General features: G+C 37.8%; 1 protein-coding gene across 14 annotated transcripts in view; it reads left to right on the top strand.

Annotated features, from left to right (window-relative positions):
• Cntn5 (contactin 5) overlaps positions 1-25130 on the top strand; it is a 1270553-nt gene that overhangs the window by 1121452 nt on the left and 123971 nt on the right. For 12 of the 14 annotated variants that reach the window (XM_017313363.2, XM_006509867.4, XM_006509873.4 and 9 more), the window contains one exon: positions 1533-1653. The exons of the other annotated variants lie outside the window; for them this stretch is intronic. In XM_017313363.2, coding sequence (XP_017168852.1) covers positions 1533-1653 — 121 coding nt within the window. The remainder of the gene's footprint in view (positions 1-1532; positions 1654-25130) is intronic. 14 annotated transcript variants of the gene reach the window in all.

Raw genomic sequence — 25130 nt, 5'->3', positions numbered from 1 at the left:
TAACTCATTGATAAAAACAACCATTCATGACTTAAAAAACTCAGAATATCATACTTTTACCACAAACACCGAGGGAAGAAATAAGGACTGCTAGGCACTGGTTTTCTTTTCATGATATGGAAAGGCAATTCATATCTTTCAAAACAAAGGCAAACAACTAAATTCTAAATAATTGTTAGCATGTTTTGTCTTTTAAGGACAAACACATTTGTTTTAAAAGTAATTTGCCCCCATTCCATGCAACATTGAAAGCTCTTGGATCCAGGGGTACTTCTTCTAGCATAGTATATTAAACATTCTGTTGTATGCTCAGTTAAGGCATAAATGGAGGATGTTATTTCCAACACTTGCAACATGTAAACACAAAGGAATATTGAGGTCTTTCTATGGTTTTACCCTGTAAAGAAAAAAATTGAAACTCCAAATGTGCTAGCACATGCATATAATCCCATCACTTAGTAGTAGTCTGGGGCAGAAAGATCAGGAGCACTGGAAGTTCAAAGCCATCCTGCATTTCATAGTGAGATCTAGGCTAGCCCATATATGATAATACTGTGTCTCAAAGGACAAGCTACAAGTGTGGGAAGGGGCGGTAAAAAGACATGAGTTATAATCAATACCAGGTCTTTATATGATCACAGAAAGGAATCAATTTTTACTTAGTAATGGAAAGACAGTACTAGGTAAAGAAAGGTTTGTACCAGTCAATCAGCTACAGGGTCCTCACTAATTCCCCCAAACAATACATCAAAAATGTCTCCTCATGGCACTTATTGATCACCTAACTGCAGTTATTTAACCAGGCTCTAATCATTCTGCTCCCAATGAAGTCAAGTGTTTTGGTCATCCTTCATGTTTTATGGCTATATTAACACAGGTTCCGGCTGATCCTGCTCCCTGGTGATGGTGGCTATGGGAAGAATATATCTGTGTTACACAAAGACACATGGCTTGAGGACCAGCGTGGTGTTTCTCTCTCTCTCTCTCTCTCTCTCTCTCTCTCTCTCTCTCTCTCTCTCTCTCTCTCTCTCTCTCTCTCTCACCTCTCCCCTAAATGCTGTCACATTCTGTGATCCACAGTGTACTGTGTACTTACAAAAGGAAATATTGAACAAATCCTCACGAGAAAACCTTTCAACAGCTATCTTCTCATAACTGATTTCCCACTAGTTGCTATTTCTTTTAACACTGTATTCCTGTCACAAAAAAGTCTGTCTTTCAATATCAAAGCAGTAAATTTTACTGATTTTCCTATACTTTTAAAGATGTTAGCTACTGGAATATATTTAAATATCTTATAACTATTGCTGCTAAATCATTTTATGTGATATTTAATGTTGAAAGTTTTTTTTGAGTGATTGTGGAAAATATAAATTTGTATATTCCTTAAGACAGGGCGTGTTTGATTTCTGCACTGTTGTATAAACTGTAAGGCCAAAAACAGGCCCTTTGAATATGCGAAGTTCCCCTTAAACCACCTTGAACTAGGCAGATTTGCAACATTTTAAACTGGCACTTCATCCCTCTTTCAGCAAGCATCCTCTGCAGATTTAATGATCAGGAACATCCTTCTGATGCATGCTGGGAGATATGGCTGCAGGGTACAGACCACAGCAGACAGTGTGTCAGATGAGGCAGAACTTCTTGTTAGGGGTGAGTATGCTAATAGCCAGACTGCAGACACGATCACCATAAATTATTCTACGAAGGGGCTGAAATGCATGGACGGATGGGGCACGTCAGCACTGCGCTGCTCACTTTGATAATCTCTGTCGTTTTTTGACTAACCTTTTCTTGCCTTTGAGATGATGATATAGCAAACCTCTTTAGAAGCAGGCTAAAGCTATCTGGAAACACTTGTGATAATGAGTGGCTGCTAAATAGGAAACCAAGTTTATCCCAAACTCAGAAGCATATCTGCTGAGACATTTAGGTGGTTCGGTGACAGAGACAAGGTTGCTCTGTGTGTGTGTGTGTGTGTGTGTGTGTGTGTGTGTGTGTGTGTGTTTGAAAGATTTGTATGTATATATGTGTATATAGCTTTGTGCATATTTATACATATATGTATATATGCGTATACATACACATATTGATATAGCTTTCTAATGCAAAGCCAGCAGAAGCTTCAGGCATTATGATTTTTCCCCAACAACTTTGAAATCCAGCTTCCAAACGCCCAGAAAGCTACATTCATAAGAGGGTACACAATTGTTAAAGGACAGAGATTCCTCTGCCCCTTGCAGCCTGAAAATGGCAGCATACAGACTATGCAAAAATAACAACTAAGGGTTTTCTAATAAGGAGTCACCCCCCCCCCCAAAGATTCTGCAAACCTGTGAAGCTATGTTTCATTTCAATTAAGCAAATATCTGCAGCATGCATTGACTTTACGGTAGTGCTCCTCAAGGCAAGAGACGTGCATTCTACCATGTATTTTCTTCTTTCTTTTCTCTTCCTTCTTTCCCTACTTTTCATTCCCTCCAAATTTTCATTCTTTCTTTTCCCCTAACTTTGTATTAAGTGCAGTATACCCTCAGACAGTTTCCAAGTTTCATAAATTGTACAAAGCCTCAAGTCATGTTACTAACCCAAGAAAGACTAATTGTCAGGACTCTACTGATACCCTTCCTTCTTGCCCAATCTTACAGAGAGATGTGTGTTGCATGCTTCAAATTCTTACACAGTATGCACAAATAAACACTTTTATAGTCCATAGCAAGAGCTCATATTTTTAAATAACTGATTTTAACCATTTGAAGTGTTTTTCATTCTCATTTTAAGATGCAAATTTTCTAAGATTTCACACAGTAAATAAATACAGAGGTGAGTGGTGAGTGACATCGTCTTAGTTCTTTCTTTCAGTTATGCTGTCCATGTATGGTGGTGAACCCACCATCATTTTCAGGAAGATGTTCGGACAGAACTGTGTATGTGTGAAGCGTAGTCATGCCATGTGTGCTACTTTGTACTTACAAGACTACTTCTTCTGTTCTCCAGTTTTTGTGTCAGAAATATATGCTATACCACCTATTGTAAAATGAAACTTTTTAAAGTGTTCTTTTTTAAATACACCTTACTCCCTATATCTAAAAATTTCTTTGTGCCTTCTGAAGATGCAAGTTACCTGAAATTGCACAACGTACCTTGCAGTCAAATTGGTAGAAAATTGCTTTCTTCTCTTGCTGTTGTCTTCCTTTTATGTATGTGTATTTACTGTGTGACTTGACTGATAATTTAAAATGATCCTCCTAAAATTAGAGCTTTCCAAATGAATTCAACAATTTAGACGATGATAAAAGAAACCAGGTTTATTTTTCCAGGACTCTAAGGGGCAAATTTAAGTGGCAAACTACATATCCTGCTTTGTAAGTAAAATTAAGCTCAACAGGGTCCAGAACGTAATTCAAGGCCAATATTTTCATGTTCTGCTCTTTTAGCCTTTGGCTTTATGCCTAGGAGATGATTAAATGCATTAATTTTGGAATTGCACCCAATAGCAATTCTGAATATTTATGTTTCCATGAGCTCAAGCTTTCCCTTGAAGTGAGTTCAATCCAGTCACTAACTTCTGATTATGTGCTCGCATTAGATTTCTAAAACTAGGGGAAATAATTTGCCTCTCCCTCCCAGCTAGTCTTAGATTTTAATACTAAACCAAGGGTTATGCTTTATCTTTCATGATTATTTTTATAGTGAAAAATTTCAAGTTCTTGTCATCTAGGAAAATTTGCATGCTGGAATGTTATTAGTTTTAGTGTTGACTTAGGAGAGTAACTTTACTCTCCATGTTTCCTGTCCCAATCTCTCCATTCTCTCTAAAGGAGGAACAGTCTTCCATTCCAAGCAGTAAGAGCAAAGCTGAGGACTCTACAGTGAGTTTTCTAAGGGCTGTTAAAACACAATGGCAAAGTTATTGTTTTATAAATTAACAAAATGTATATGATTGTAGTAAAGACCACCCACCAGCCAGAACACCATCCACCAGACAGTTCATGTTTTCTGTGTTGATCACACTTGAAGCACACATAAGCAGGAAGTAGTTGTTCCTAAAATCATTCTCTGTGGTTGACTTAGGCCAAGAGTCTCTATTCTCTCAGCTTGATGACCACTTCTCTTTGTTGCCTTGAAGGTCTATAACTTCCCTTTGTGTATCCTAATGAATGCTGTGACAGGACACTGAGTTGGATTCAGGTGGGTGGCAGCATCACCCCCACTGCACCTTGTTTAGAATCAGAATGCTCCAGATCCCAGTTTTCTGCCTCCCTTCACTTTGTGTCTTCACTTTAGGGCTATCTTTTCCCCAGAAAACTTATTTTTGGTTATAATTTTGGTTGAGACTCTTAATGGTATTTCTCACTTCCTTTACAACATTATCATTATCTAAATTTTTAATAGTTTATAAGTAATTATATCGATTATCAAATCAATCATCTATTCTCACAAATTTAAATTTCATCGAACCAGCGTTACCATAGTACCATATTATGATCTTCAGAGCAACAACAACAACAAAAATAAGCCAATCATGAGTGTCCTAAAAGAAATTATTGTGTTGGAATACAAATATAATCAGAAACTGAATATATGTCCAGACACCATTTTCTTTATTTTTTGAGAAGTGTTCTATAAAAGCAATACACAAAGCAAGGCCATGCCATGGTTTTTGAACACATGAAAGATATGTAAAAAGATTATATTTCTAAGAAAAGTATGATATACCTTTGGGCTAGAACCTCATGGAAGAAGACAAACATTTTGTAGGCCCTGATTCTTTAAAGGAATATGAGAACCAGTCGATTGCAACAGGGGCAACTCCATAAATTATTGGACTTCTTATAAATCAATGCTATATATCTACTTCTCACAGTAAATAGCACAGCAGTAAAGTTTCATGGTTTAAATAAGACAAGCTTAGCTTTACTAGTACGACTGGGAACCTAAGTCTGTGTTCCTATTATTTTATTCAGAGGCAGAAGAAGTAATTAAGAAAATCACTTTTCATCCAACTTCTGAATTTCTTTTCAACATTTTTTTTTTAATGAAAATGGTAAATCAAGAAAAACCAAGTCAAGCCTGACAGTGTGTCTGTAACTCAGTCCTTTTAAAGTAGAGCCAGGGGAAAGGAGCTCAAGGTCGGTCTCCACCAGAAAGGAAGCTCAAGTCCAGCCTTAGCTATATAAAACCTGTTGAAAATTTTTAAAGAAAAGAGAATAAAATTAAAAAAAAATAATAAATAATAACTAGTCAAAGCTCAAGCCACCTGTTGGTCCCTTCTAATACAGAGCCTTCACTGAAATCTTTACAACATCTAACACATGCACCTAGCACGTATTTAACTGAATTTGAGGAGAATGGGCCCTTCTATTTTTCTGTTGGTCCCTTCTAATACAGAGCCTTCGCTGAAATCTCTACAACATCTAACACATGCAGCTCTCATAAGCACAGGGGTCCTTTAGGCTCAGGGCTCTGGATAGTGTACAGATACACACATATAACTGTTAAACTAAGTACCACTCTCTTAAGCCAAGGAATAGGTTTGGGATAGATTATTTAACAATTAGTTTATAAAATTATAAAAACGCAGAACCTGCAATGCAGCTTTTTACACCAAGACAATCATCAAGAAAATCCATGAGCCATTTATTTTGAAAGAGTTTGCATATTGAGTTGAAGTGATCATTATTTATATTTCTGTCATATACATTTAAGTTGTTATTGTTCTCTGGGGAGGGGGTGCGTGTGCGTGTGTGTGTGTGTGTGTGTGTGTGTGTGTGTGTGTGTGTGAGCACCCGTGGTGAGGTCACAGGGCAACTTGTAGAAGTCATTTCCTTCCTCTTGTCATGTGGGACCCAGGGATTAAACTCAGATCATGAGGCTTGTTGGCAAATACTCTTACCTGCAGAGCCATCTTAGTAATTTAGCTTAGTAATTTAAGAAAACATATTTTTTCATTATAAGATAGATGATGCTACAAAATTAGACAATTTGATTCCAGCCAACTTCCATGAGATAATGTTTAAATTAGATGTAAAACATTATCTATTTGTGCATTTTTAAGAAAGTTAAAATTAACCTAAAGATACCAGTTTTTTTGAATGGAAAATCGTTTGATCACCTTTGACTAAACACTGTCCATGTTTACTCCAAGCTCTGATATTTAGTGTCAATATTACAGTCTCAATAGCAAGGAAAAATGTTTGAGAATTTTCTCCATTTTTCTCATGGAAAGATTTCTACACTGTTATTCCAAACTCAGTGGAAATAACCTACTATACTGTCAAATGATATAGAAGTCAGATGTGTTCTACATTCGTCACAGAACCACCCTTGATATCTATATTGATTTTAAGTTGATACTATCAATATATGTGTTTCAGACTAGACATTCTCTAGGAGAGCGTTTCTTCTTACCCTTTTCATAGAATTGTTTGCTGATCAGCAGAACTTTTCAACTACAAAAGTAACTGTTGCTGTTGTAAAACACAATCTCTGAATTCTCTATCCCACTCTAAGAACATCCTAAGCATTGTGTTTTACATCATTGATATTCTCAAGCAAAAGTGTATGAGAATTCCATTCCAATCTGCTTTGTGTCCCCATCTTTCCTACATGTACATCCTAATACAAAAATAAAAAAAAAAATTAGCACATAAAAACATGAGAAGATGAAGACTTAGTATAAGAAGTTATATTTTAAAGACTGATTTCATTCCTGATTGATGCTGTCTTTACTATACCAAGGCAAAGATGGGGTGGCACTGAGGATAGGGCCTTTCTTGACCCAGGACAAGGAACTCAGAGTTTGTGGTCAAAGTCATTGATATACAGAGAAGAAACAGTGGCTTAAGGAATAGATCACACTAAGGTATGAAGACATAAACTTCAAAATGTGTCATGTGGGTGAGGCCAATGTTTTGTTCAAAGAGCCACAGCACACTACAGCCACAATCCCAATAAGAACAAGCAAGGATAATGGAGATTGGAAAATGGGGATAGAGGTACAGACCTAAATAATCAAGGAGACTGAATCTACACAGCATTCTCTGACTCTGAAAAGTGGCAGAGAGGAAGCAAATGTGAACGCCAGTTTTTATGTGATAGTGGCCAATGTCTGTATTCTGATTAGCTCAAGTGACAGCACCAGGGTGGCTTATCATCATCCACCTTCACTTCAAACATGGCCAAGTATAGATCATAAATTATCCGCAAACTAAGAAATCTAATTATGTAATCACGATCACTTCTGAGCACATCTACTTAATTGGTACATACAGGAGAAACTGATTGTAAGGAAGGGAGCAGCATTTAAGTTAAGGATCCCTATACACATATGAAGTAAGCAAAAAGTCTTTTTGATCACAGTGGTTAGGAGAACAATGCTAGAGTGGATATGCTAGCCTGAGGACCAGCAGCACACCAAAGCCAATGGAAAGAAAAGCCTAGAAAATCTCGAAGAGTAAATTTGGCATAGAGATTGTGAAGAATCTATGAAAGAGAGAGAGCTCTTGGCAAGGAAATTCAGGTAAAGCAGGTCATGCAGACAAAGATAGAACAGATGTTCGGGAGGGGAAAACTGGGTGATAGTGTCAAGGACCAGACAGAAAGGGACCACTGTGCTGTGGAGACAGTTTAGTTAAATCTATATGAGCATGGAAATCTGGTCTCGAGCCTACAACTTACATTAAAAATCCAGGTGTAATAAAGCACACTTGTTGTCCTCGTATTCTGGATACATCAGAAAAGGGCAGAGCCCTGGAGCATCGTGGCTAGCCAGCATATCTCAATCACTGAATTTCAGGTCAATGAATAGATTCTATCTCAAACAAATAAGGTGAAGAGCAATGAGAAATGACAGGGAGGTTTGACAAATGGCCTCCACGTGTGTGCACAGACATGCATGAATATAAACTCCCCAAACACTCACACTACCAAGTGAAATAAGCAACAATCTGTACCCTTGGACACAGCAGTTTGGAAGGATTTAATGTCCTTTGGAGTGACGAGCTTTAGTGGACTGAAGAGGGAGATAATGGAATTACAGCAGGCAGAGGGCCACACAAGGAAGGGTGAATGTAAGTATATAGAAAAACTGGAGGTGTTAGTCACACAGACTTAGTATCATTCCCACAATGTATTACTAAAAGAGCTCAGCTAACTTGTTTAATTTAAGCATCAGCCACTGTCGATTCATTAATTTAATGGTTACTTATCAAACGTTTATAAGGTAAGGCCTAAAGAGATGGCTAACTGTGTAAAAGGCTTCTTGCACAAGCAAGATGGTCCTGGATGTGCAGGACCCACATTAAAATTAGCTGTGCTGTTGTACAATTATAACCCCAGAACTGTGTAGGCTAGAGAAAGGTAGGTCCCCATAGCTTGGCAGCCAACCATTCTAGCCAAACTGGGGAGCTCCAGGTTCACTGAGAGACCTTATCCTAAAAGCAATAAAGGGGAGAATAACTGCAGACGACACCTAACATCCACCTCTTGTCTGTACACACATACGCACACATTTATAAACACACATGTGTAAGCAAATACAAAAATATTATATATAATATGATAAATAAGTATATAATATGTTACATGCTAGGCTGAGAACTAGCTAACAAGGAATATGCTCTTTAACTGTTTGTGACAAGTTAAGTCCTGACACAGGCATATGCACTGAGCTCAATTTATAACAATAATAAGAATAGTCAGTTCACAGTTTTTACTAATGAGTCCAGTTGAATTATATGACTTTCTCCATTCACTTTATCCTACAAAAACTATGAGAGAAATACCAGTTTGTGGTCCAAATGCAGATAAGGAAACTAGGCACAAAATTACTTAGAACCATGTTGACTGCTACCCAAATTGGGCCAAAACAGGCAGGAGAATATACAGGGTATGGCCTCAAAACTGTCTCTTTTACTTACTATTCGTCCCTTTTCAGCCAACAGACACACTGCTTCCACACCCTTCACAACTGAATCTACCAGCCCCACAGAGTGATCACACAGTGTAGTGTCATAAATGTTAATATTTAGAAAAATAGGAAAGGGGAACTAATGGAAACAAGGAAGAAGAAAGAGTATGGGAAGAGAGATGGGAGAGAAAGTAGAGGGGACAGACTTTAGCTGAGAGTGAGGAATCACATCAGTGTGATATGTTAATGAAAACTTAAAAGATATGGAGTCGTTTACTAAGTCAAGAAAGATGATAGAAATGCTTCAGTATCAACTTGTAAACACAGAACATTTCCAATCTCATCTATTTTCCAGGATAAGATGGTATATTTTTGAATCCTGTAAAGAGTCTGCCCTTTAAGCACCTTCCTAGGAAATATGATTGCCCCATCTTTTGTTTAGACCTTGACCTGAATGGCTACTGAACGTACTGACAAATCTGGCCTTCTCATGTCTGGCCAACCAACTAAAATATTAGATTCTAATGGGTGCTTTCTCAGGAATTCTTGTATGCCTTCTTAACATATGCAATGTCATAAAGGAACCCCTTCCAGATGATGTCTCCAGGAATGTTAAGCTCCACTAACTAGGTTTCCCTCTGCTTTCTTTAAACACGTTTACAATCATGACTCTAGTAAGACAAGAACAAAAAAAAAGTGCTTCAGAAAGGATCTCTCCTCCACTGTAATCCCTAAGTTCTTCTAACCAATGACTATTTCTTTCCTGCCTTCTTCTGATTCCTGGTACCAAAAGAACAGAAATAAAACAGTATAGGTTTTAATACTAGGGAGGGTGACCTTGATCAACACACCTTTAAGTAAAACATCCAGAGGACCTGTCTTTCTAATCCTTTGAGTGAACTGTTTCTAAAGGCTATCTTCTTTCTTCTCATTTCATATACCTGCAGCGGTGTGGCTTAATCCAGCTGCCGCTCCCACTTAACATCTAGCCCTTCTGTTTTCCTCAGTAAGATTCCTGTGACTGTCAGTGAGGTTGTTTGAGCGAGTCCTTTGTGTCCTGAGTGGGAAAGCTTGAATCCCAGAGTGCACACGCTTTTAAGTGTATTTGAATTCTATCACCAAATTTTGATAAACAAATGTGCTCAGCAAGTACCCAAGCTGCAAGGAGAAGTTCTGGATGCCAACCCAGTGGCAGGTCACATCTCCAAAGAACAAAAAGGAACATAGGTAAGTTCACCACAGTCTTTATTAAAAATCCTTGCTTAGTTTAGCTCATGTGCTCCAGGACTGGATTCTTAATTAGCTTGCTTTGGGGTCTGACAGCATTGTCTTGTGTCTAACAGAATCTTCATTGAACTATACAAAAGCCCTGCAGACCTAACAGAGCAAGGAACTGAAGTGATGGGAAGAAAACTTAACTGCTGATTGGATTCTGCCTTCCCAAACACCTGGCAGAGGCGATGGCTCTGTCTCACTAAGCAATCTTTAATTTGGAATTACAAAGACAATTAGCTCTCTAATGAGTTAGAGCAAGGGAGAGGATATAACAGTGAGGGGAAAAAACAATACCAGATGATATTTGTAAATGCCCAAAAATATCATACTCATCCTTGTTAAAAATATTTTCAAAGATTTCTTTCATTCTTTTTATTTTTAAATAGGAAGCCATGTAGACATTATTCTTTAGTGTGAACTAGGAGATTCTAACTTGCTCCACTACTTGAAGGTTGGCAGTAGTGAGATCATAGTCTCTACCCTGTAATTGGCTGAGTAGAGAGAGTTTCAGCTTTATAATTAAGAATTGTTTCCTCTGCCTAAAAAGTAAAAGAAAGGGAGAACATTAGCACCCATCTTCAATAAAAACCAAACAACAGCAACAACAAAGCAAAATAGTTTTATGCTAATAAATAAATAAGAAACCTGTCTTGGATTCAAGAAGAAAACACAAAGAAACACAAAGTACAGAAAACTGTATCTGAGGGTGTGTTGGTAAAAAGCTGTAGAGAAAAAGCCTACTGTGTTTGTAGACTTGACAACAGAAGGAGTCACAGCTTCTTCAAAGCTAGCCTTAGTTCAGAGTTTAGCTTGAGGCATTTCATGGCTCTCAACAGCCTGATCTTGAATTTTACCAAGTGTTATTCCTATGATAATAAACCTTTGACCTGGCTGACATAGTGTCACATTAGGAAATGACCCAGACAAAAGTTTCTTTTGTTTTGGCATAAGCTGGACAGTCTTACTATGAGGAAGTCGAGTTACTCCTTTAGCACTGATGATTCTGCACTTAAAAAAAAAAAAAGTGGGGAAGAGAAATGAGAAGTGAAAAAATAGGGAGGCTGCCAAGATGGTCCAGTGAGTGATAGATAGCACATACCACTCAGGCCTGTTGACCTGAGGACCATCCTCAAAATCCACATCATGGAAGAAGAGAACAGACTCCTCCACCCCCCCCCACACACACACACAAGAAACATTATTAAAAGGAATGAGGGATAATAAGAATGAGATGAGATGTCAGATGGCAGTACATTCCTCAGTTCTTATGGTTCAGCCTTATGGAAAGCAGAAATTCTTAAAGTCATCTTTAAGGTTAAAGAAAACCACTGAGCTTCATAGTGTATAGGAGCAGAACAGTGATCTACACTTACTCTCCAGGTGATCCTAGTCCATCACGCATTGACTGAAAGAAACAGTGATATCAACAGCTTTGTTCTGCCAGCTCAGTCACGATGTGATTGTGCAGTCTGAAGGTGGACAGAGCATTTGGACTCCCTCCTCTGCTCACTAAAGCACTTCAAGGGCAATTACAAAAGCCCATAAAAGACTGGCTGTAGAGAAGGCTCCAGTCTGCAGACTGCTCTTTCACTTCTTGCAGCTTATGACAACATGTAACTCCAACTCCAAGGTACCTGGCACCTGCATCTCACCTCTACAAGCATGCACAAACACACACACAAACATACACAAACACACAACACTTACAAGCACACATGCACTTAGCTGACAAACATACATATATACATACATACATACATAGAAGTAATCTATTTTTTTTAAAATGAAGATGAGTAAAGAGAACATTTAATGTACAAATTATATTGCATGTAGAATTAGATAGATGGAGAGAAGGTTTTTGGAAATCACCTCAATTTCTTATCTCTGCCCGTGTGTCAGCTTGTTCAGCTGCCAGTGCTCTGATTTGGTTCTGTAGTCATTAATCATAGAGAACTGTGGCAGGGAACAGGTCTGGTTTAATTACTTGTATTGTTTAGGAGGGTATTGCTTTCTATAATTATTTCGTTTTTGCCAACTCAAGAAATAGGACTGTTATTACTAAACTTCATTTAAGATATCTAATCACTCTTGCAAAAACATTTTATTACCTAATCTGTACAAATCAGTAAATCAAAGCTTGGATATTTGTCTGAAAACCTCAGCTCACAGAATGCTGAGTCAACATAATAAGCAGCATCTATCATATCACCATGAACAAGGTAGTTCACATTACAGACTCTGTGCTGTACATCTATTATAGGGAACATCTGCTACAAATTAGCCAACTAGAGTACTGCTCTAAGTGCTTCTGCAGGAGCCTACCATCTCCATCCCTTCACATGAGTTATATGGTAGCGTCAAAATTTTACCAGATTTGGTATCATGCAAGACAACAGTCATCTTTCAGTCTGTCCTGAGCCCTGGAAGGAAACTGCATATTATTTCACCCCACAGTTACATAACAAAGTACTCATAGGCTACACTACTGAAGAACAAAGATGGCACCTTTCTACCCTAGTTCAGTCATTTCCTGAGGAGGAGAGCATGAAGTTATACTCCTTAAAGGGATGATGGATTTGTTCAATTAAAAATATGAAATTGATTCAAAGTGAATTTTTGTCAACTTTTGATCAATTTTGTGAACCATGTCTTCCATTTGGGGCATATATATTATTGAACATTTTGATTTCCAGAAAAACCATCAGAAGCATTGCAAAAAGCATAGCCAAGTATACTAAACACACACACACACACACTCACCATTATTTGTGTGCTCGTTTGTTTTTGTTTTGAGAAAGAATTTCAAGTCTCAGACTAGCCTCTAACTTGCTATGGGATGGAGGATAAATTCGACCTCCCAATCATACAGCCTCACTTTCTAAATGCTAGCATTATAGCCATGATCCATCCATCATGTCTATCTTCCCATACAAAATACACTAGAAAAATCTCCCTACAGTTTAATCTCTAATAATGTCAAAATTGCAGTTATATTAAAGATACAGTACACATTTTACCTGACTTTATAATTTGAAATAATAATTCCAAATTCTCCTCATGGTATGTTGGTGCGAAATAAATCACAGAAGTATACATAAATTATTCATAAATGAACAGTGAGATTGGACAAAGTTAAGAGACCATATAGCTATATATTATTTTTTATCTGAATCTGTATTGCAGAATCATAATGAGCATTGACAGCTCAGCAGCATTAGATTTATAGAAAGCTGTGTAGTAACATAGTTCCCTGCATATTTTAGCACCTCATATGGTATTTTCCTACAGGATTTTTACACTCCTCTGTTCTCAAAATTTATGTGATACTGGCTTAATGAATGAATTTTCAGAGAGCATCTGGGTTGCTTGAAATTTTAAATAAGCAAGTTCAATATTTTAATTATTCTTGACAGTGTGTACAATAGGCCCTGAAATGTTTATTTTCCATTTCAGAAAATTCACCTTCACCTTTGATGGATAGACTTGCTACTTTTATGTTCGCATATGTAAAGTTGTGTGTGAATTGAATTTATGTAAAACTGCATTAAATATTTATGCATACTCTATGGCCTGAAATGGTTGATTAATTTCACTTTCGCTTGAAGTTTGTGATAATTGACAGGAATTTCTGTATAATCTAGAAAAGAAGCAAAACAGCAACAGAATTGAATATTTTAAACAACGCTATGGGGCATCTCTAAAGGAGATGAAATGCCTGTCCACAAATGACATGGTTCACTTTGGATTAGTTCATGGATATGTGTCAATCATATGGCTCTACCAACTTGATTCATAATCACATATTGAAAGTTAAACTTAAGATAAATGTTACTGAGTTCTAGTTGGACAACACTAGTGGTGGAGAGAATAATGTTATCTTTGTTTTCCCTTTCAAGTAGAGAATTTGCCTTATCCTAAAATACTTGCAGGAAAGCTGCTAATAACGGCTCCCTGTGGCCAGTCCCAGCCATGGACATCATATTAACAAACTCTGTGAAGCAAGTGTACTTGCTGCGCCATTTGTCAATCACTAGAATTAATATTCGTTACTAAAGCATATTGCAAAAAAGTTCCATAAGTTTTAATAAAAATTTTAATCCTCATCCCAAAATGATTTTCTATATCCTCAGAGGGCTTCAGTCAAAGTGCCAGGCCTTTCCCAAGTTTCTTTCCTTCGACTTTTCTCATATGTGACCTAGCACCTAAGTCATACTCAGAAGAAAATATGAAATCCTTCCTATGTCCTTAAAGTCCCTCTGCTTTTGGTGCCTGATGATTTTCCCAATGTTATCACCTCTCCTCTCCCTCCTCCTTTGTATCCCTCAAACCACAGGAGCTTCTGCTTCTCCAGCATGCCGTACTAATTACACTTCAGAAATCCACACCTAGGGGCCATCACCTGAAAGCTCTTGCCTACAGAACTGGCATAGCTGGCTGACTCCTCATTTACTGTTGCACTTCCATGCTAATGTCATCTACTTCTCTCTAATATGATTGTCATATGATTAGACTTTCCCCATTGCATTTATTGCTATCTGAATCTATTCCACTCACCTCTTTATTGACTTTCTTTGTATACCCAAAAACAAAGCAGGAAAGGATGGGAACCACTTTATTTTACGATCTTAACCCCAGAGTCCAGGTCACAATGAATATTTTCCTGAAATTACTGACAAATTACTCAGTGTTCAAATGAATGAAAATTCACTTCTGTTTAGACTAAATTTTTGAGGTTCATATAAATGAGAATGGATAGAATATGGCATAGCAATTGAGCAAATAATTTTCATGGACTTTTAATATGTCACCATGTTACCATGTTCTAGAACCTGTCACTAAAGTAGGGACACAGAAAGGCAAAAAGCCTTCAGCAATTTAACTTGAAGCCTGACGCTTCCTTGTTTGTGAAGCTCTCAGGATTTTTTTTTTTTGTTTCCTCCTACCTCTTATACCTCCCTACTTTTTATAACACAATCTGTCAAAAAGAAATGATGTAATATGTAAAACAAAATGCAAATAGCAAATAATGGTTTACTCTAGAAACTAATTTAACAAATAAGTGAAGGAAAAGGCTACATGAACTGTGAGACTGTATGTCCTAGGGAATAGTTCCTGAATTAGCCAGTTCTATGCTGGAACAGGCTTGCCATATATTGACCTCATACCAGGGTCATGGCATTGCAGATAATTTATTTAATATACTGAACTGCATACTTCCACACACTGAGTGAGTTTTTCTTTGACTTTTTTATTTAAGTGAATATGTACCTTCTATGCCAAACTTAATTTGTATATGAAAATGCTGACTTCATTGACTTGTATGATGTCAGTTGATAAATGCCACCATATCTGTTTCTCATCCCAAGAAAGCACTAGTCAGTAAGAACCTCATGGACTTGGGGGAGCCCCTAAAGCATTGTTCACTTGTTCGCCAAGATTGGCTCTCAGTGACGTTCAGCATTGTTACTACTGCAGAGTGATCTGGACCACAGTCTTTACAATAGCTGTCCTCAACATTCTCAAGTCTCTACTGGCTCAGACTTCAGTCTTGCCCTGCTTCTACTCCAACATTTACCGAGAATTGATATTTCAATTAAATTTTCATAAAATGGAAAGTGGAATGAAGCTTATCTATCCTCTCTCAAATTCCTGTTTGGTCCTATATTCTAGAGTCTCAGATCACGACTTTTGGAGTAGATCTCTCTGGCTCTTAGCTTTCCTAGTAAGTTCTATAATGTCCAGCCACTCCAGTCTAGGAGTGCTTACTGTCTCTCTATTGCCAGAGTAATCTAGTGCAAATGTTCTGTCCCAGAAGTCAAGCTCTTCCCTCGATCTACACTTATGTACATCTTTTTATATATCTGTGTTACTTTCTTTATTCATTGATGCCAGGCTTATCCACAGCTTTGTTTCTGGAAGAAGACAGGGCCTGGCCAAGTACTTCATACTAAGAAGTTTACTCAGAGTCCAGCTTTCAACAGTGTTAAGGGTAGTTTTTTGTATGAGCCTTTATATAGTAACTTATCCCAAAATTTTCAGTCTGTTTTTTAATGAGTACAATAATAAGGAACATATTATTGAGTTAAGAGTTTGTGACACCATTTCTGTTTTATCTTTGTTGTAAAAATTCATTTTTAATACTTTGTTGAAATTTGTGGTCACAGAACTACATTCATTATTTTACTGTCTATTTAGAGATTCCAAAGTCTTTATCCAAAAGTGATATATTTTTAAACCATTTTAATGGCTTCACTGCATTTTGCATTTATCTAAATGGCTGTTTGCTTCTAGTTGGCCAGCTGTTCTGTCAGGTTTCCCAGTTGGTTTGTCATTTCTCAATTCCAAATGTTTATTTGCCATAATTAGGTATTGTTGGAGCTTCCCTTTTCAGGTTGTTTATGCTAATGTAACCAGTCGTAGCAAAGAGAGAGAATGATTCTAGTTTTTATCCTTTATAAACAGGGAGAGCTCTCGGCTATTCTGTATAGGAAATGGTACTCTGTGGCAAGCAATCCAATTGGCTTAAAAGATATGAAATCTATTGGCTCAGAGACATGAGGTTAAAACAGATTTTTAATTAGAAGATTTAGAGTCTCTGCTTTTTCTGCAAGAATTGAAGTTGTTTTCACCTCTCTAAACTCTCATCTATTTTGTTCACCCTCCAATATGGCTGGTTTCTAAGAACATAATTGACTTCCAAGAATGACAGAGACTACATCCATTGTTGCAGACATAAAGAAGAAACTGGCCACACCTCCCTACAAGGATCTATATAAATCTATGCCTAATTCTAAGGAAGTCAGTTTAAGACAATGTCTTTATTACTAACCCAGTATCTATAACTATAACTTGACTCATCCATGGCTTTCTGAATCAATTAGTACCAATGGCAGCTAATGTTGACAAGCCTGAGGTGAAGCAGGATATTTTATGTAATAGTAACAGAGGGAAAGCACTGCTTCCCTACACCATGTTGGAATGGGTCGAATAACTATGAGGGAATCAACTATAGAGGACTATCAACATATAGGAATCAACTATATAAGGTTTATGTCTAAACCCACTATCCATTGACAAAACGAAAACTGTCTGCCTCATCAGAACATCTTTTGATCTTTTAAGGTATGCATACACTGTCAATGCAGAGTCACATGGAGCATGCTCTACAGTGATAGATATTATAGGGTTGAAACTAGGATATGATCTGGAGATAAGAGTCAGAATCAAACTGTAAACTTTTGGAAGGCCAAGAGCTCTACTTTCTGAGGCTGGGTGTTTCATTTTTAAAAGATTTTATTAGTATAAAGATTACTGATAAAGATGAGAGAAAGGGAGGTTAATATAGTGCAGAACCTATATTCATAGACATGAAATAACTATTCTATTCAGTTAGAAAAATAAGTATGAAGATGATGATGATCCATTATAAAACTGTAAGTCTCTTAGAAGATACTGTAGAATCTGCTTTGACAGTACAAGAAATGAAATGTCCTTGTGTGTTTTTCAAAGAAGTTTTAATGTGATTCCTCATATGCTGCTGTTTTTGAGATTTTTCGTAGACACATGACACAAACTCATCCAAGACAGAAAATCAAGGGCAGACTGACCAGAGTAACCATTCAACCAAGGTCCTATTTGGCACACCAATTAGTGCATAGCTTATTTTCCTTTAGAATAGACAGAGGTGTTACTTCCAAAAGTCCTTCTTCCTGTAGAGAAATTTTCAGTCTGGAGAAATTTTAGAGATCAAAATTATGGATTATTTTCATTAGCAAAATATATTACGATGTTAACAGTGTCTTAGTTACCAAAAAGTAAAAAGTTCACCCATTGCTAGTATCTGTTTATCAACTTCAAAATAGTTTTTAAAGTTATCTAATATGACACTCATGATAAGACTAAAATTGCCACTGTTTTATGAAGCATCGAGAAGCTAATAAATAGCAAGGAACAGAAAAATTTCCAAAGCCCTGAAGTTTTCAAATGAAAAGATTAGTTCCAGGATACGAGTTTCTGATTTCTTGTCTATCTTTTTTTTATTAGACATTTTCTTCATTTACATTTCAAATGCAATCCCAAAGCCCCCTATACACTCTACCCACCTTTCTCCCCAACTCACACACTCCTACTCCCTGGCCCTGGCATTCCTCTGTACTGGGACATATGATCTTCACAATACCAAGGGTCTCTCCTCCCATTGATGTCCAACTAGGCCATCATCTACTACATAGGAAACTAGATTCTTGGGGGTACTGGTTAGGTCATATTGCTGTTCCTCCTATAGGGTTGCAGACCCCTTTAGCTCCTTGGGTACTTTTACTAGCTCCTTCATTAGGGGCCCTGTGTTCCATCCAATAGATGACTGTGAGCATCCACTTCTGTATTTGCCAGGCACTGGCATAGCCTCACATGAGACAGCTATATCAGTGTCCTTTCAGCAAAATCTTCCTGGCATATGCAATAGTGTCTGGGTTTAGTGGTTGTATAAGGGATGGATCCCTGGGTGGGGCACTCTCTAGATGGTCTTTCCTTCCATCTAACCTCTGAAATTTGTCTCTATAACTCATTCAATGGGTACTTTGTTCCCCATTCTAAGAAGGAGCAATGTATCCAAACTTTGGTCTTCCTTCTTAAGTTTCATGTGTTTTGCAAATTGTATCTTGGAAATTCTAAGTTTCTGGGCTAATATCCACTTATCAGTGAACACATATCATGTGAGTTCTTTTGTGATTGGGTTACCTTACTTAGGATGATATCCTCCAGATACAACTATTTGCCTAAAAATTTCATGAATTCATTGTTTTTAATTACTGAGTAGTAAGTATGCCATTGTGTGAATGTACCACATTTTCTGTATTCATTCCTCTGTTGAGGGACATATGGTTATTTCCAGCTTCTGACTATTATAAATAGGGCTGCTATGAACATAGTGGAGCATGTGACCTTCTTACCGGTTGGGACATTTTCTGGGTATATGTCCAGGAGAGGTATTGCTGGATCTAGCTGTAGTACTATGTCCAGTCTTCTGTGGAATCCACCAGAATGATTTCCAGAGTGGTTGTATGATCTTGCAATCCCACCAGCAATGGAGAAGTGTTCCTCTTTCTCCACATCCTCGCCAGCATCTGCTGTCAACTGAATCTTTGATCTTAGCCATTCTGACTGGAGTGAGGTGTAATCTCAGGGTTGTTTTGATTTGCATTTCCCTGATGATTAAGGATGTTGAACATTTTTTTTCAGGTGCTTCTTAGCCATTCGGTATTTCTCAGTTGAGAATTCTTTGTTTAGCTCTGTACACCAATTTTTAATAGGGTTATTTGACTTTCTGGAGTCCATCTTCTTGAGTTCTTTAACAATATTGGATATTAGTCCCCTATCTGATTTAAGATTGGTAAAGATCCTTTCCCAATCTGTTGGTGGCCTTTTTGTCTTATTGACAGTGTTTTTGCCTTACAGAACCTTTGTACTTTTATGAGGGCCCATTTGTTAATTCTTGATATTACAGCACAAGCCAATGCTGTTCTGGAATTTTCCCCCTGTGCCCATATCTTCGAGGCTTTTCCTCACTTTCTCCTCTATAAGTTTCAGTGTCTCTGGTTTTATGTGGAGTTCTTTGATGCACTTAGACCTGAGCTTTGTAGAAGGAGATAAGAATGGATCAATTCCCATTCTTCTACATGATAACAGCCAGTTGTGCCAGCATTGTTTTTTGAAAATGCTGTATTTTTCCCACTGGATGGTTTTTATCTACCTTGTCAAAAATCAAGTGACCATAGGTGTGTGGGTTCATTTCTGGGTCTTCAATTCTATTCCATTGATCTACCTGTCTGTCACTGTACTAGTACCATGCAGTTTTTATCACAATTGCTCTGTAGTACAGCTTGAGATCAGGCATGGTGATTCCACCAGAGGTTCTTTTATCATTGAAAATACTTTTTACTATCCTAGGTTTTTTGTCATTCCAGATGAATTTGCAAATTTCCCCTTCTAACTCAGTGAAGAATTGAGTTGGCATTATGATGGGGATTGCATTGAATCTGCAGATTGCTTTCAGCAAGATAGGCATTTTTTTTCCATTTTTTTATTAGGTATTTAGCTCATTTACATTTCCAATGCTATACCAAAAGTCCCCCATACCCACCCACCCTCACTCCCCTACCCGCCCACTCCCCCTTTTTGGCCCTGGCGTTCCCCTGTACTGGGGCATATAAAGTTTGCGTGTCCAATGGGCCTCTCTTTCCAGTGATGGCCAACTAGGCCATCTTTTGATACATATGCAGCTAGAGTCAAGAGCTCCAGGGTACTGGTTAGTTCATAATGTTGATCCACCTATAGGGTTGCAGATCCCTTTAGCTCCTTGGGTACTTTCTCTAGCTCCTCCATTGGGAGCCCTGTGATCCATCCATTAGCTGACTGTGAGCATCCACTTCTGTGTTTGCTAGGCCCCGGCATAGTCTCACAAGAGACAGCTATATCTGGGTCCTTTCGATAAAATCTTGCTAGTGTATGCAATGGTGTCAGCGTTTGGATGCTGATTATGGGGTGGATCTCTGGATATGGCAGTCTCTACATGGTCCATCATTTAATGAAGTGTGGACACTATGCGCCTCCTTAGAAGTGGGAACAAAACACCCTTGGAAGGAGTTACAGAGACAAAGTTTGGAGCTAAGATAGGCATTTTTACTATATTGATCCTGCCAATCAATGAGATGGGAGAGATGTCCACCTTTTGAGATCTTCTTTGATTTCCTTCTTAAGATACTTGAAGTTTTTATCATACCAATCTTTTACTTCCTTAGTTATAGTCACACCAAGCTATCTTATATTATTTGTGACTACTGTGAAGGTTGTTGTTTCCTTAATTTCTTTCTCAGCCTGTTTATCCTTTGTGTAGAGAAAGGCCATTGATTTGTTTGAGTTAATTTTATATCCAGCTACTTCACTGAAGCTGTTTGTCAGGTTTAGGAGTTCTCTGGTGGAATTTTAGGATCACTTATATATATTATCACATCATCTGCAAATAGTGATATTTTGACTTCTTCCTTTCCAGTTTGTATCCCCTTAACCTCCTTTTGTTGTCTAATTGCTCTGGTTAGGATGTTGAGTACTATATTGAATAGATAGGGAGAAAGTGGGCAGCCTTGTTTAGTACGGGATTTTAGTGGGATTGCTTCCAGCTTCTCTCCATTTAGTTTGATGTTGGCTACTGGGTTGCTGTATATTGCTTTTATTATGTTAGGTATGAGCCTTCATTCCTGATCTTTCCAAGACTTTTATCATGAATGGGTGTTGGATTTTTGTCAAATTCTCAGCATCTATTGAGATGTTCATGTGGTTTTTGTCTTTGAGTTTGTTTATATAGTGGATTATGTTTATTATGTGGATTTCCGTATATTAAACCATCCTTGCATCCCTTGGATGAAGCCTACTTGATCATGATGGATGATGGTTTTGATGTTTTCTTAGATTTGGTTTCCTAGAATTTTACTGAGTATTTGTGCATCGATATTCATAAGGGAAACTGGTCTGAACTTCTTCTTTGTTGGGTCTTTATGTGCTTTAGGTATCAGATTAATTGTAGCTTTATAGAATGAATTGGGTAGAGAACCTTGTGTTTCTATTTTAAGGAATAGTTTGAGGAGAATTGGAATTTGTTCTTCCTTGGAGGTCTGAAAGAACTCTGAACTAAACCCATCTGGTCCTGGGCTTTTTTGTTGGGAGACTACCAATGACTGCTTCTATTTTTTTTAGGAGATATGGGGCTGTTTAGGTTATTAATCTGATACTCATTTAACTTTGGTACCCTACCCGGTATCTGTCTAGAATTTTGTATATTTCATCCAGGTTTTCTAGTTTTGTTGAGTATACACTTTTGTTGTAAGATCTGATGATGTTTTAGATTTCCACATGTTCTATAGTTATGATTCTCTTTTCATTTCTGATTTTGTTAGTTAGAATACTGTTCCTGTGCCCTCTAGTGAGTCTGGCTAAGGGTTTATCTATCTTGTTGGTTATCTCAAAGAATCAGCTCCTTGTTTGGTTGATTCTTTGAATAGTTTTTTTTTGTTTGTTTGTTTCTACTTGGTTGATTTCAGCCCTGAGTTTGACTATTTCCTGTTGTCTACTTCTCTTGGTTGAATTTTCTTTCTTTGGATCTAGAGCTTTTAGGTGTGCTTATAAGCTGCTAGTGTAAGTTATCTCTAGTTTCTTTTTGGAGGCACTCAGAGCTATGACTTTTCCTATTAGGAATGCTTTCATTGTGTCCTATAAACTTGGGTATGTTGTGGCTTCATTTACAGTAAACTCTAAAAAGTCTTTAATTTCTTTCTTTATTTCTTCATTGACCAAGGTATCATTGAGTAGAGTGTTGTTCAGCTTCCTCCTGAATGTTGGCTTTCTATTATTTATGTTGTTATTGAAGATCAGCCTTAGTCAGTGGTGGTCTGATAGGATGCATGGGATAATTTCAATATTTTTGTATCTGTTGAGGCCTGTTTTGTGACCAATTATATGGTCAATTTTGGAGAAGGTGTCATGAGGTGCTGAGAAGAAGGTATATCTTTTTGTTTTTGGATAAAATGTTCTATAGATATCTATTAAGTCCATTTGTTTCATAACTTCTGTTAGTTTCACTATGTCTCTGTTTAGTTTCTGTTTCTAAGATTTGTCCATTGATGAAAGTGGGGTGGTAAAGTCTCCAAATATTATGGTGTGAGGTACAATGTGTGCTTTGAACTTTACTAAAGTTTCTTTAATGAATGTACCTGCCCTCGCATTTGGAGCATAGATATTCAGAATTTAGAGTTCCTCTTGGAAGATTTTACCTTTGATTAGTATGTAGTGCCCCTCCTTGTCTTTTTTGATAAATTTGGGTTGAACGTCAATTTTATTCGATATTAGAATGGCTACTCCAGCTTGTTTCTTCCAACCATTTGCTTGCAAAATTGTTTTCCAGCCTTTTACTCTGAGGTAGTGTCTTTTTACCTGAGGTGGGTTTCTGTAAGCAGCAAAAAGTTGGGTCTTGTTAGTCTATTATTTTTAATTTGTGAATTGAGTCCATTGATATTAAGATATATTAAGGAAAAGTAATTGTTGCTTCCTGTTATTCTTGTTGTGAGAATTGGGATTCTGTTCTGCTTTTAGATTTTTAAAGAATTACTTTCTTGCTTTTTCTAGGGTAGAATTTGCATACTTATGCTGGTGTTTTCCCTTTATTATCCTTTGAAGGGCTGGATTCATGGAAAGTATTGTGTGAATTTGGTTTTGTCATGGAATACTTTGTTTTCTCCAACTATGGTAATTGAGGCTTTTGCTGGGTGTAGTAGCCTGGGCTGGCATTTGTGTTCTCTTAGGGCCTATATAACATTTGTCCAGGATCTTCTGGCTTTCATAGTCTCTGGTGAAAAGTCTGGTGTAATTCTCATAGGTCTCCCTTTATATGAACTTTTTCCCTTACTGCTTTTAATATTCTATCTTTATTTAGTGCATTTGTTGTTCTGATTATTATGTGTCCAGAGGAATTCCTTTTCTGGTCCAGCCTATTTGGAGTTCTGTAGGCTTCTTGTATGTTCATGGGCATCTCTTTCTTTAGGTTAGGGAAGTTTTCTTCTATAATTTTCTATAATTCTGTTGAAGATATTTACTGGTCCTTAACATTGAAAATCCTCATTCTCATCTATACCTATTATCCTTAGGTTTGGTCTTCTTATGTCCTGGATTCCCTGGATGTTTTAGGTTAGGGTCTTTTTGCATTTTCCTTTTTTTTTTTTTTTGATTATTGTGTCTATGTTCTCTATGAAATCTTCTGTCCCTGAGATTCTCTTTTCCATGTCTTATATTTTGTTGTTTATGCTCTCATCTATGGTTCCTGATTTCTTTTTTAGGGTTTCTATCTCCAGAGTTGTCTCCCTTCAGATTTTCTTCATTGTTTCTACTTCCATTTTTATATCTTGGACGGTTTTGTTCAATTCTATAACCTGTTTGGTTGTATTTTCCTGTAATTCTTTCAACGGATTTTTGTGTTTCCTCTTTAATGACTTCTACCTGTTTAGCAGTGTTTTCCTGTATTTCTTTAAGGACTTCCACCTGTTTAGAAGTGTTCTTCTGTATTTCTTTAAGTGATTTATTAATTCCCTTCTTAAAATCCTCTACCAGCATCACTAGATATGATTTTAAATCCCAATCTTGCTTTTCGCGTGTGTTAGGTTATCCAGGACTCACTGTGGTGGGCATACTGGGTTCTCATGATGCCCAGTGGTCTTTGTTTCCCTTAGTAAGATTCTTACATTTACCTTTCTCCATCTGGTAATCTCTGGTGTTAGATGTTCTAGCTGTCTCTGGCTGGATCTTGTTCCTCCTGTGATTCTTTAGCCTCTGTCAGCACTCCTGAGAGTCCAACACTCTCCTTTGTCCCAGTGGTCAGAGCACTCTCTGCAGGCAAGCTCTCCCCTGGTAGGGAAGGTACACAGAAGTCTGGAGCTCAGATCTGCCTCCTGAGTATTGAGGTCAGAGCCCTCCCTGGAGGCTGACTCTCCTCTGGCAGGGAAGGTGCCCAGTGGTCTGGGTCTCAGCTCTGCCTCCTGGCTGAGGATGAATGCCCGAAGGGACCATGTCTAAGAATCTCTGTTGCTTTTGCCGCCCATTTGCTTTCCTGAATAGACTGGTCTCTGTGATCCCAAGATCCTGCTGTGCTAGGGCCTGCCAAGTTCACACCCAAGATGGTCTGGGGCTGGATCAGACTGGAAAGAACCTTAGCTGCTGGTTGGGTGGCACAAGACCCTCCAGGTGTTTTGGAACAGATGTTGCATTCCACTCACCAGTGATTTAACATCCTGGTTGTGCTAGGGTGCCTGCAGCATGGAGAATCCTCTGGGGACCTTGGGACCCTCTGCAGAGTTCACGCCCAAGATGGCACAGGGCTGGCCTTGTCTGACTATCTTAAAAT

Source organism: Mus musculus, chromosome 9, assembly GCF_000001635.26.
Source record: "Mus musculus strain C57BL/6J chromosome 9, GRCm38.p6 C57BL/6J".
Classification (NCBI taxonomy): Eukaryota; Metazoa; Chordata; class Mammalia; order Rodentia; family Muridae; genus Mus; species Mus musculus.
The sequence above is the reverse complement of the archived record's forward strand: the minus strand, read 5'-3'. Positions and strand labels throughout refer to the sequence as shown.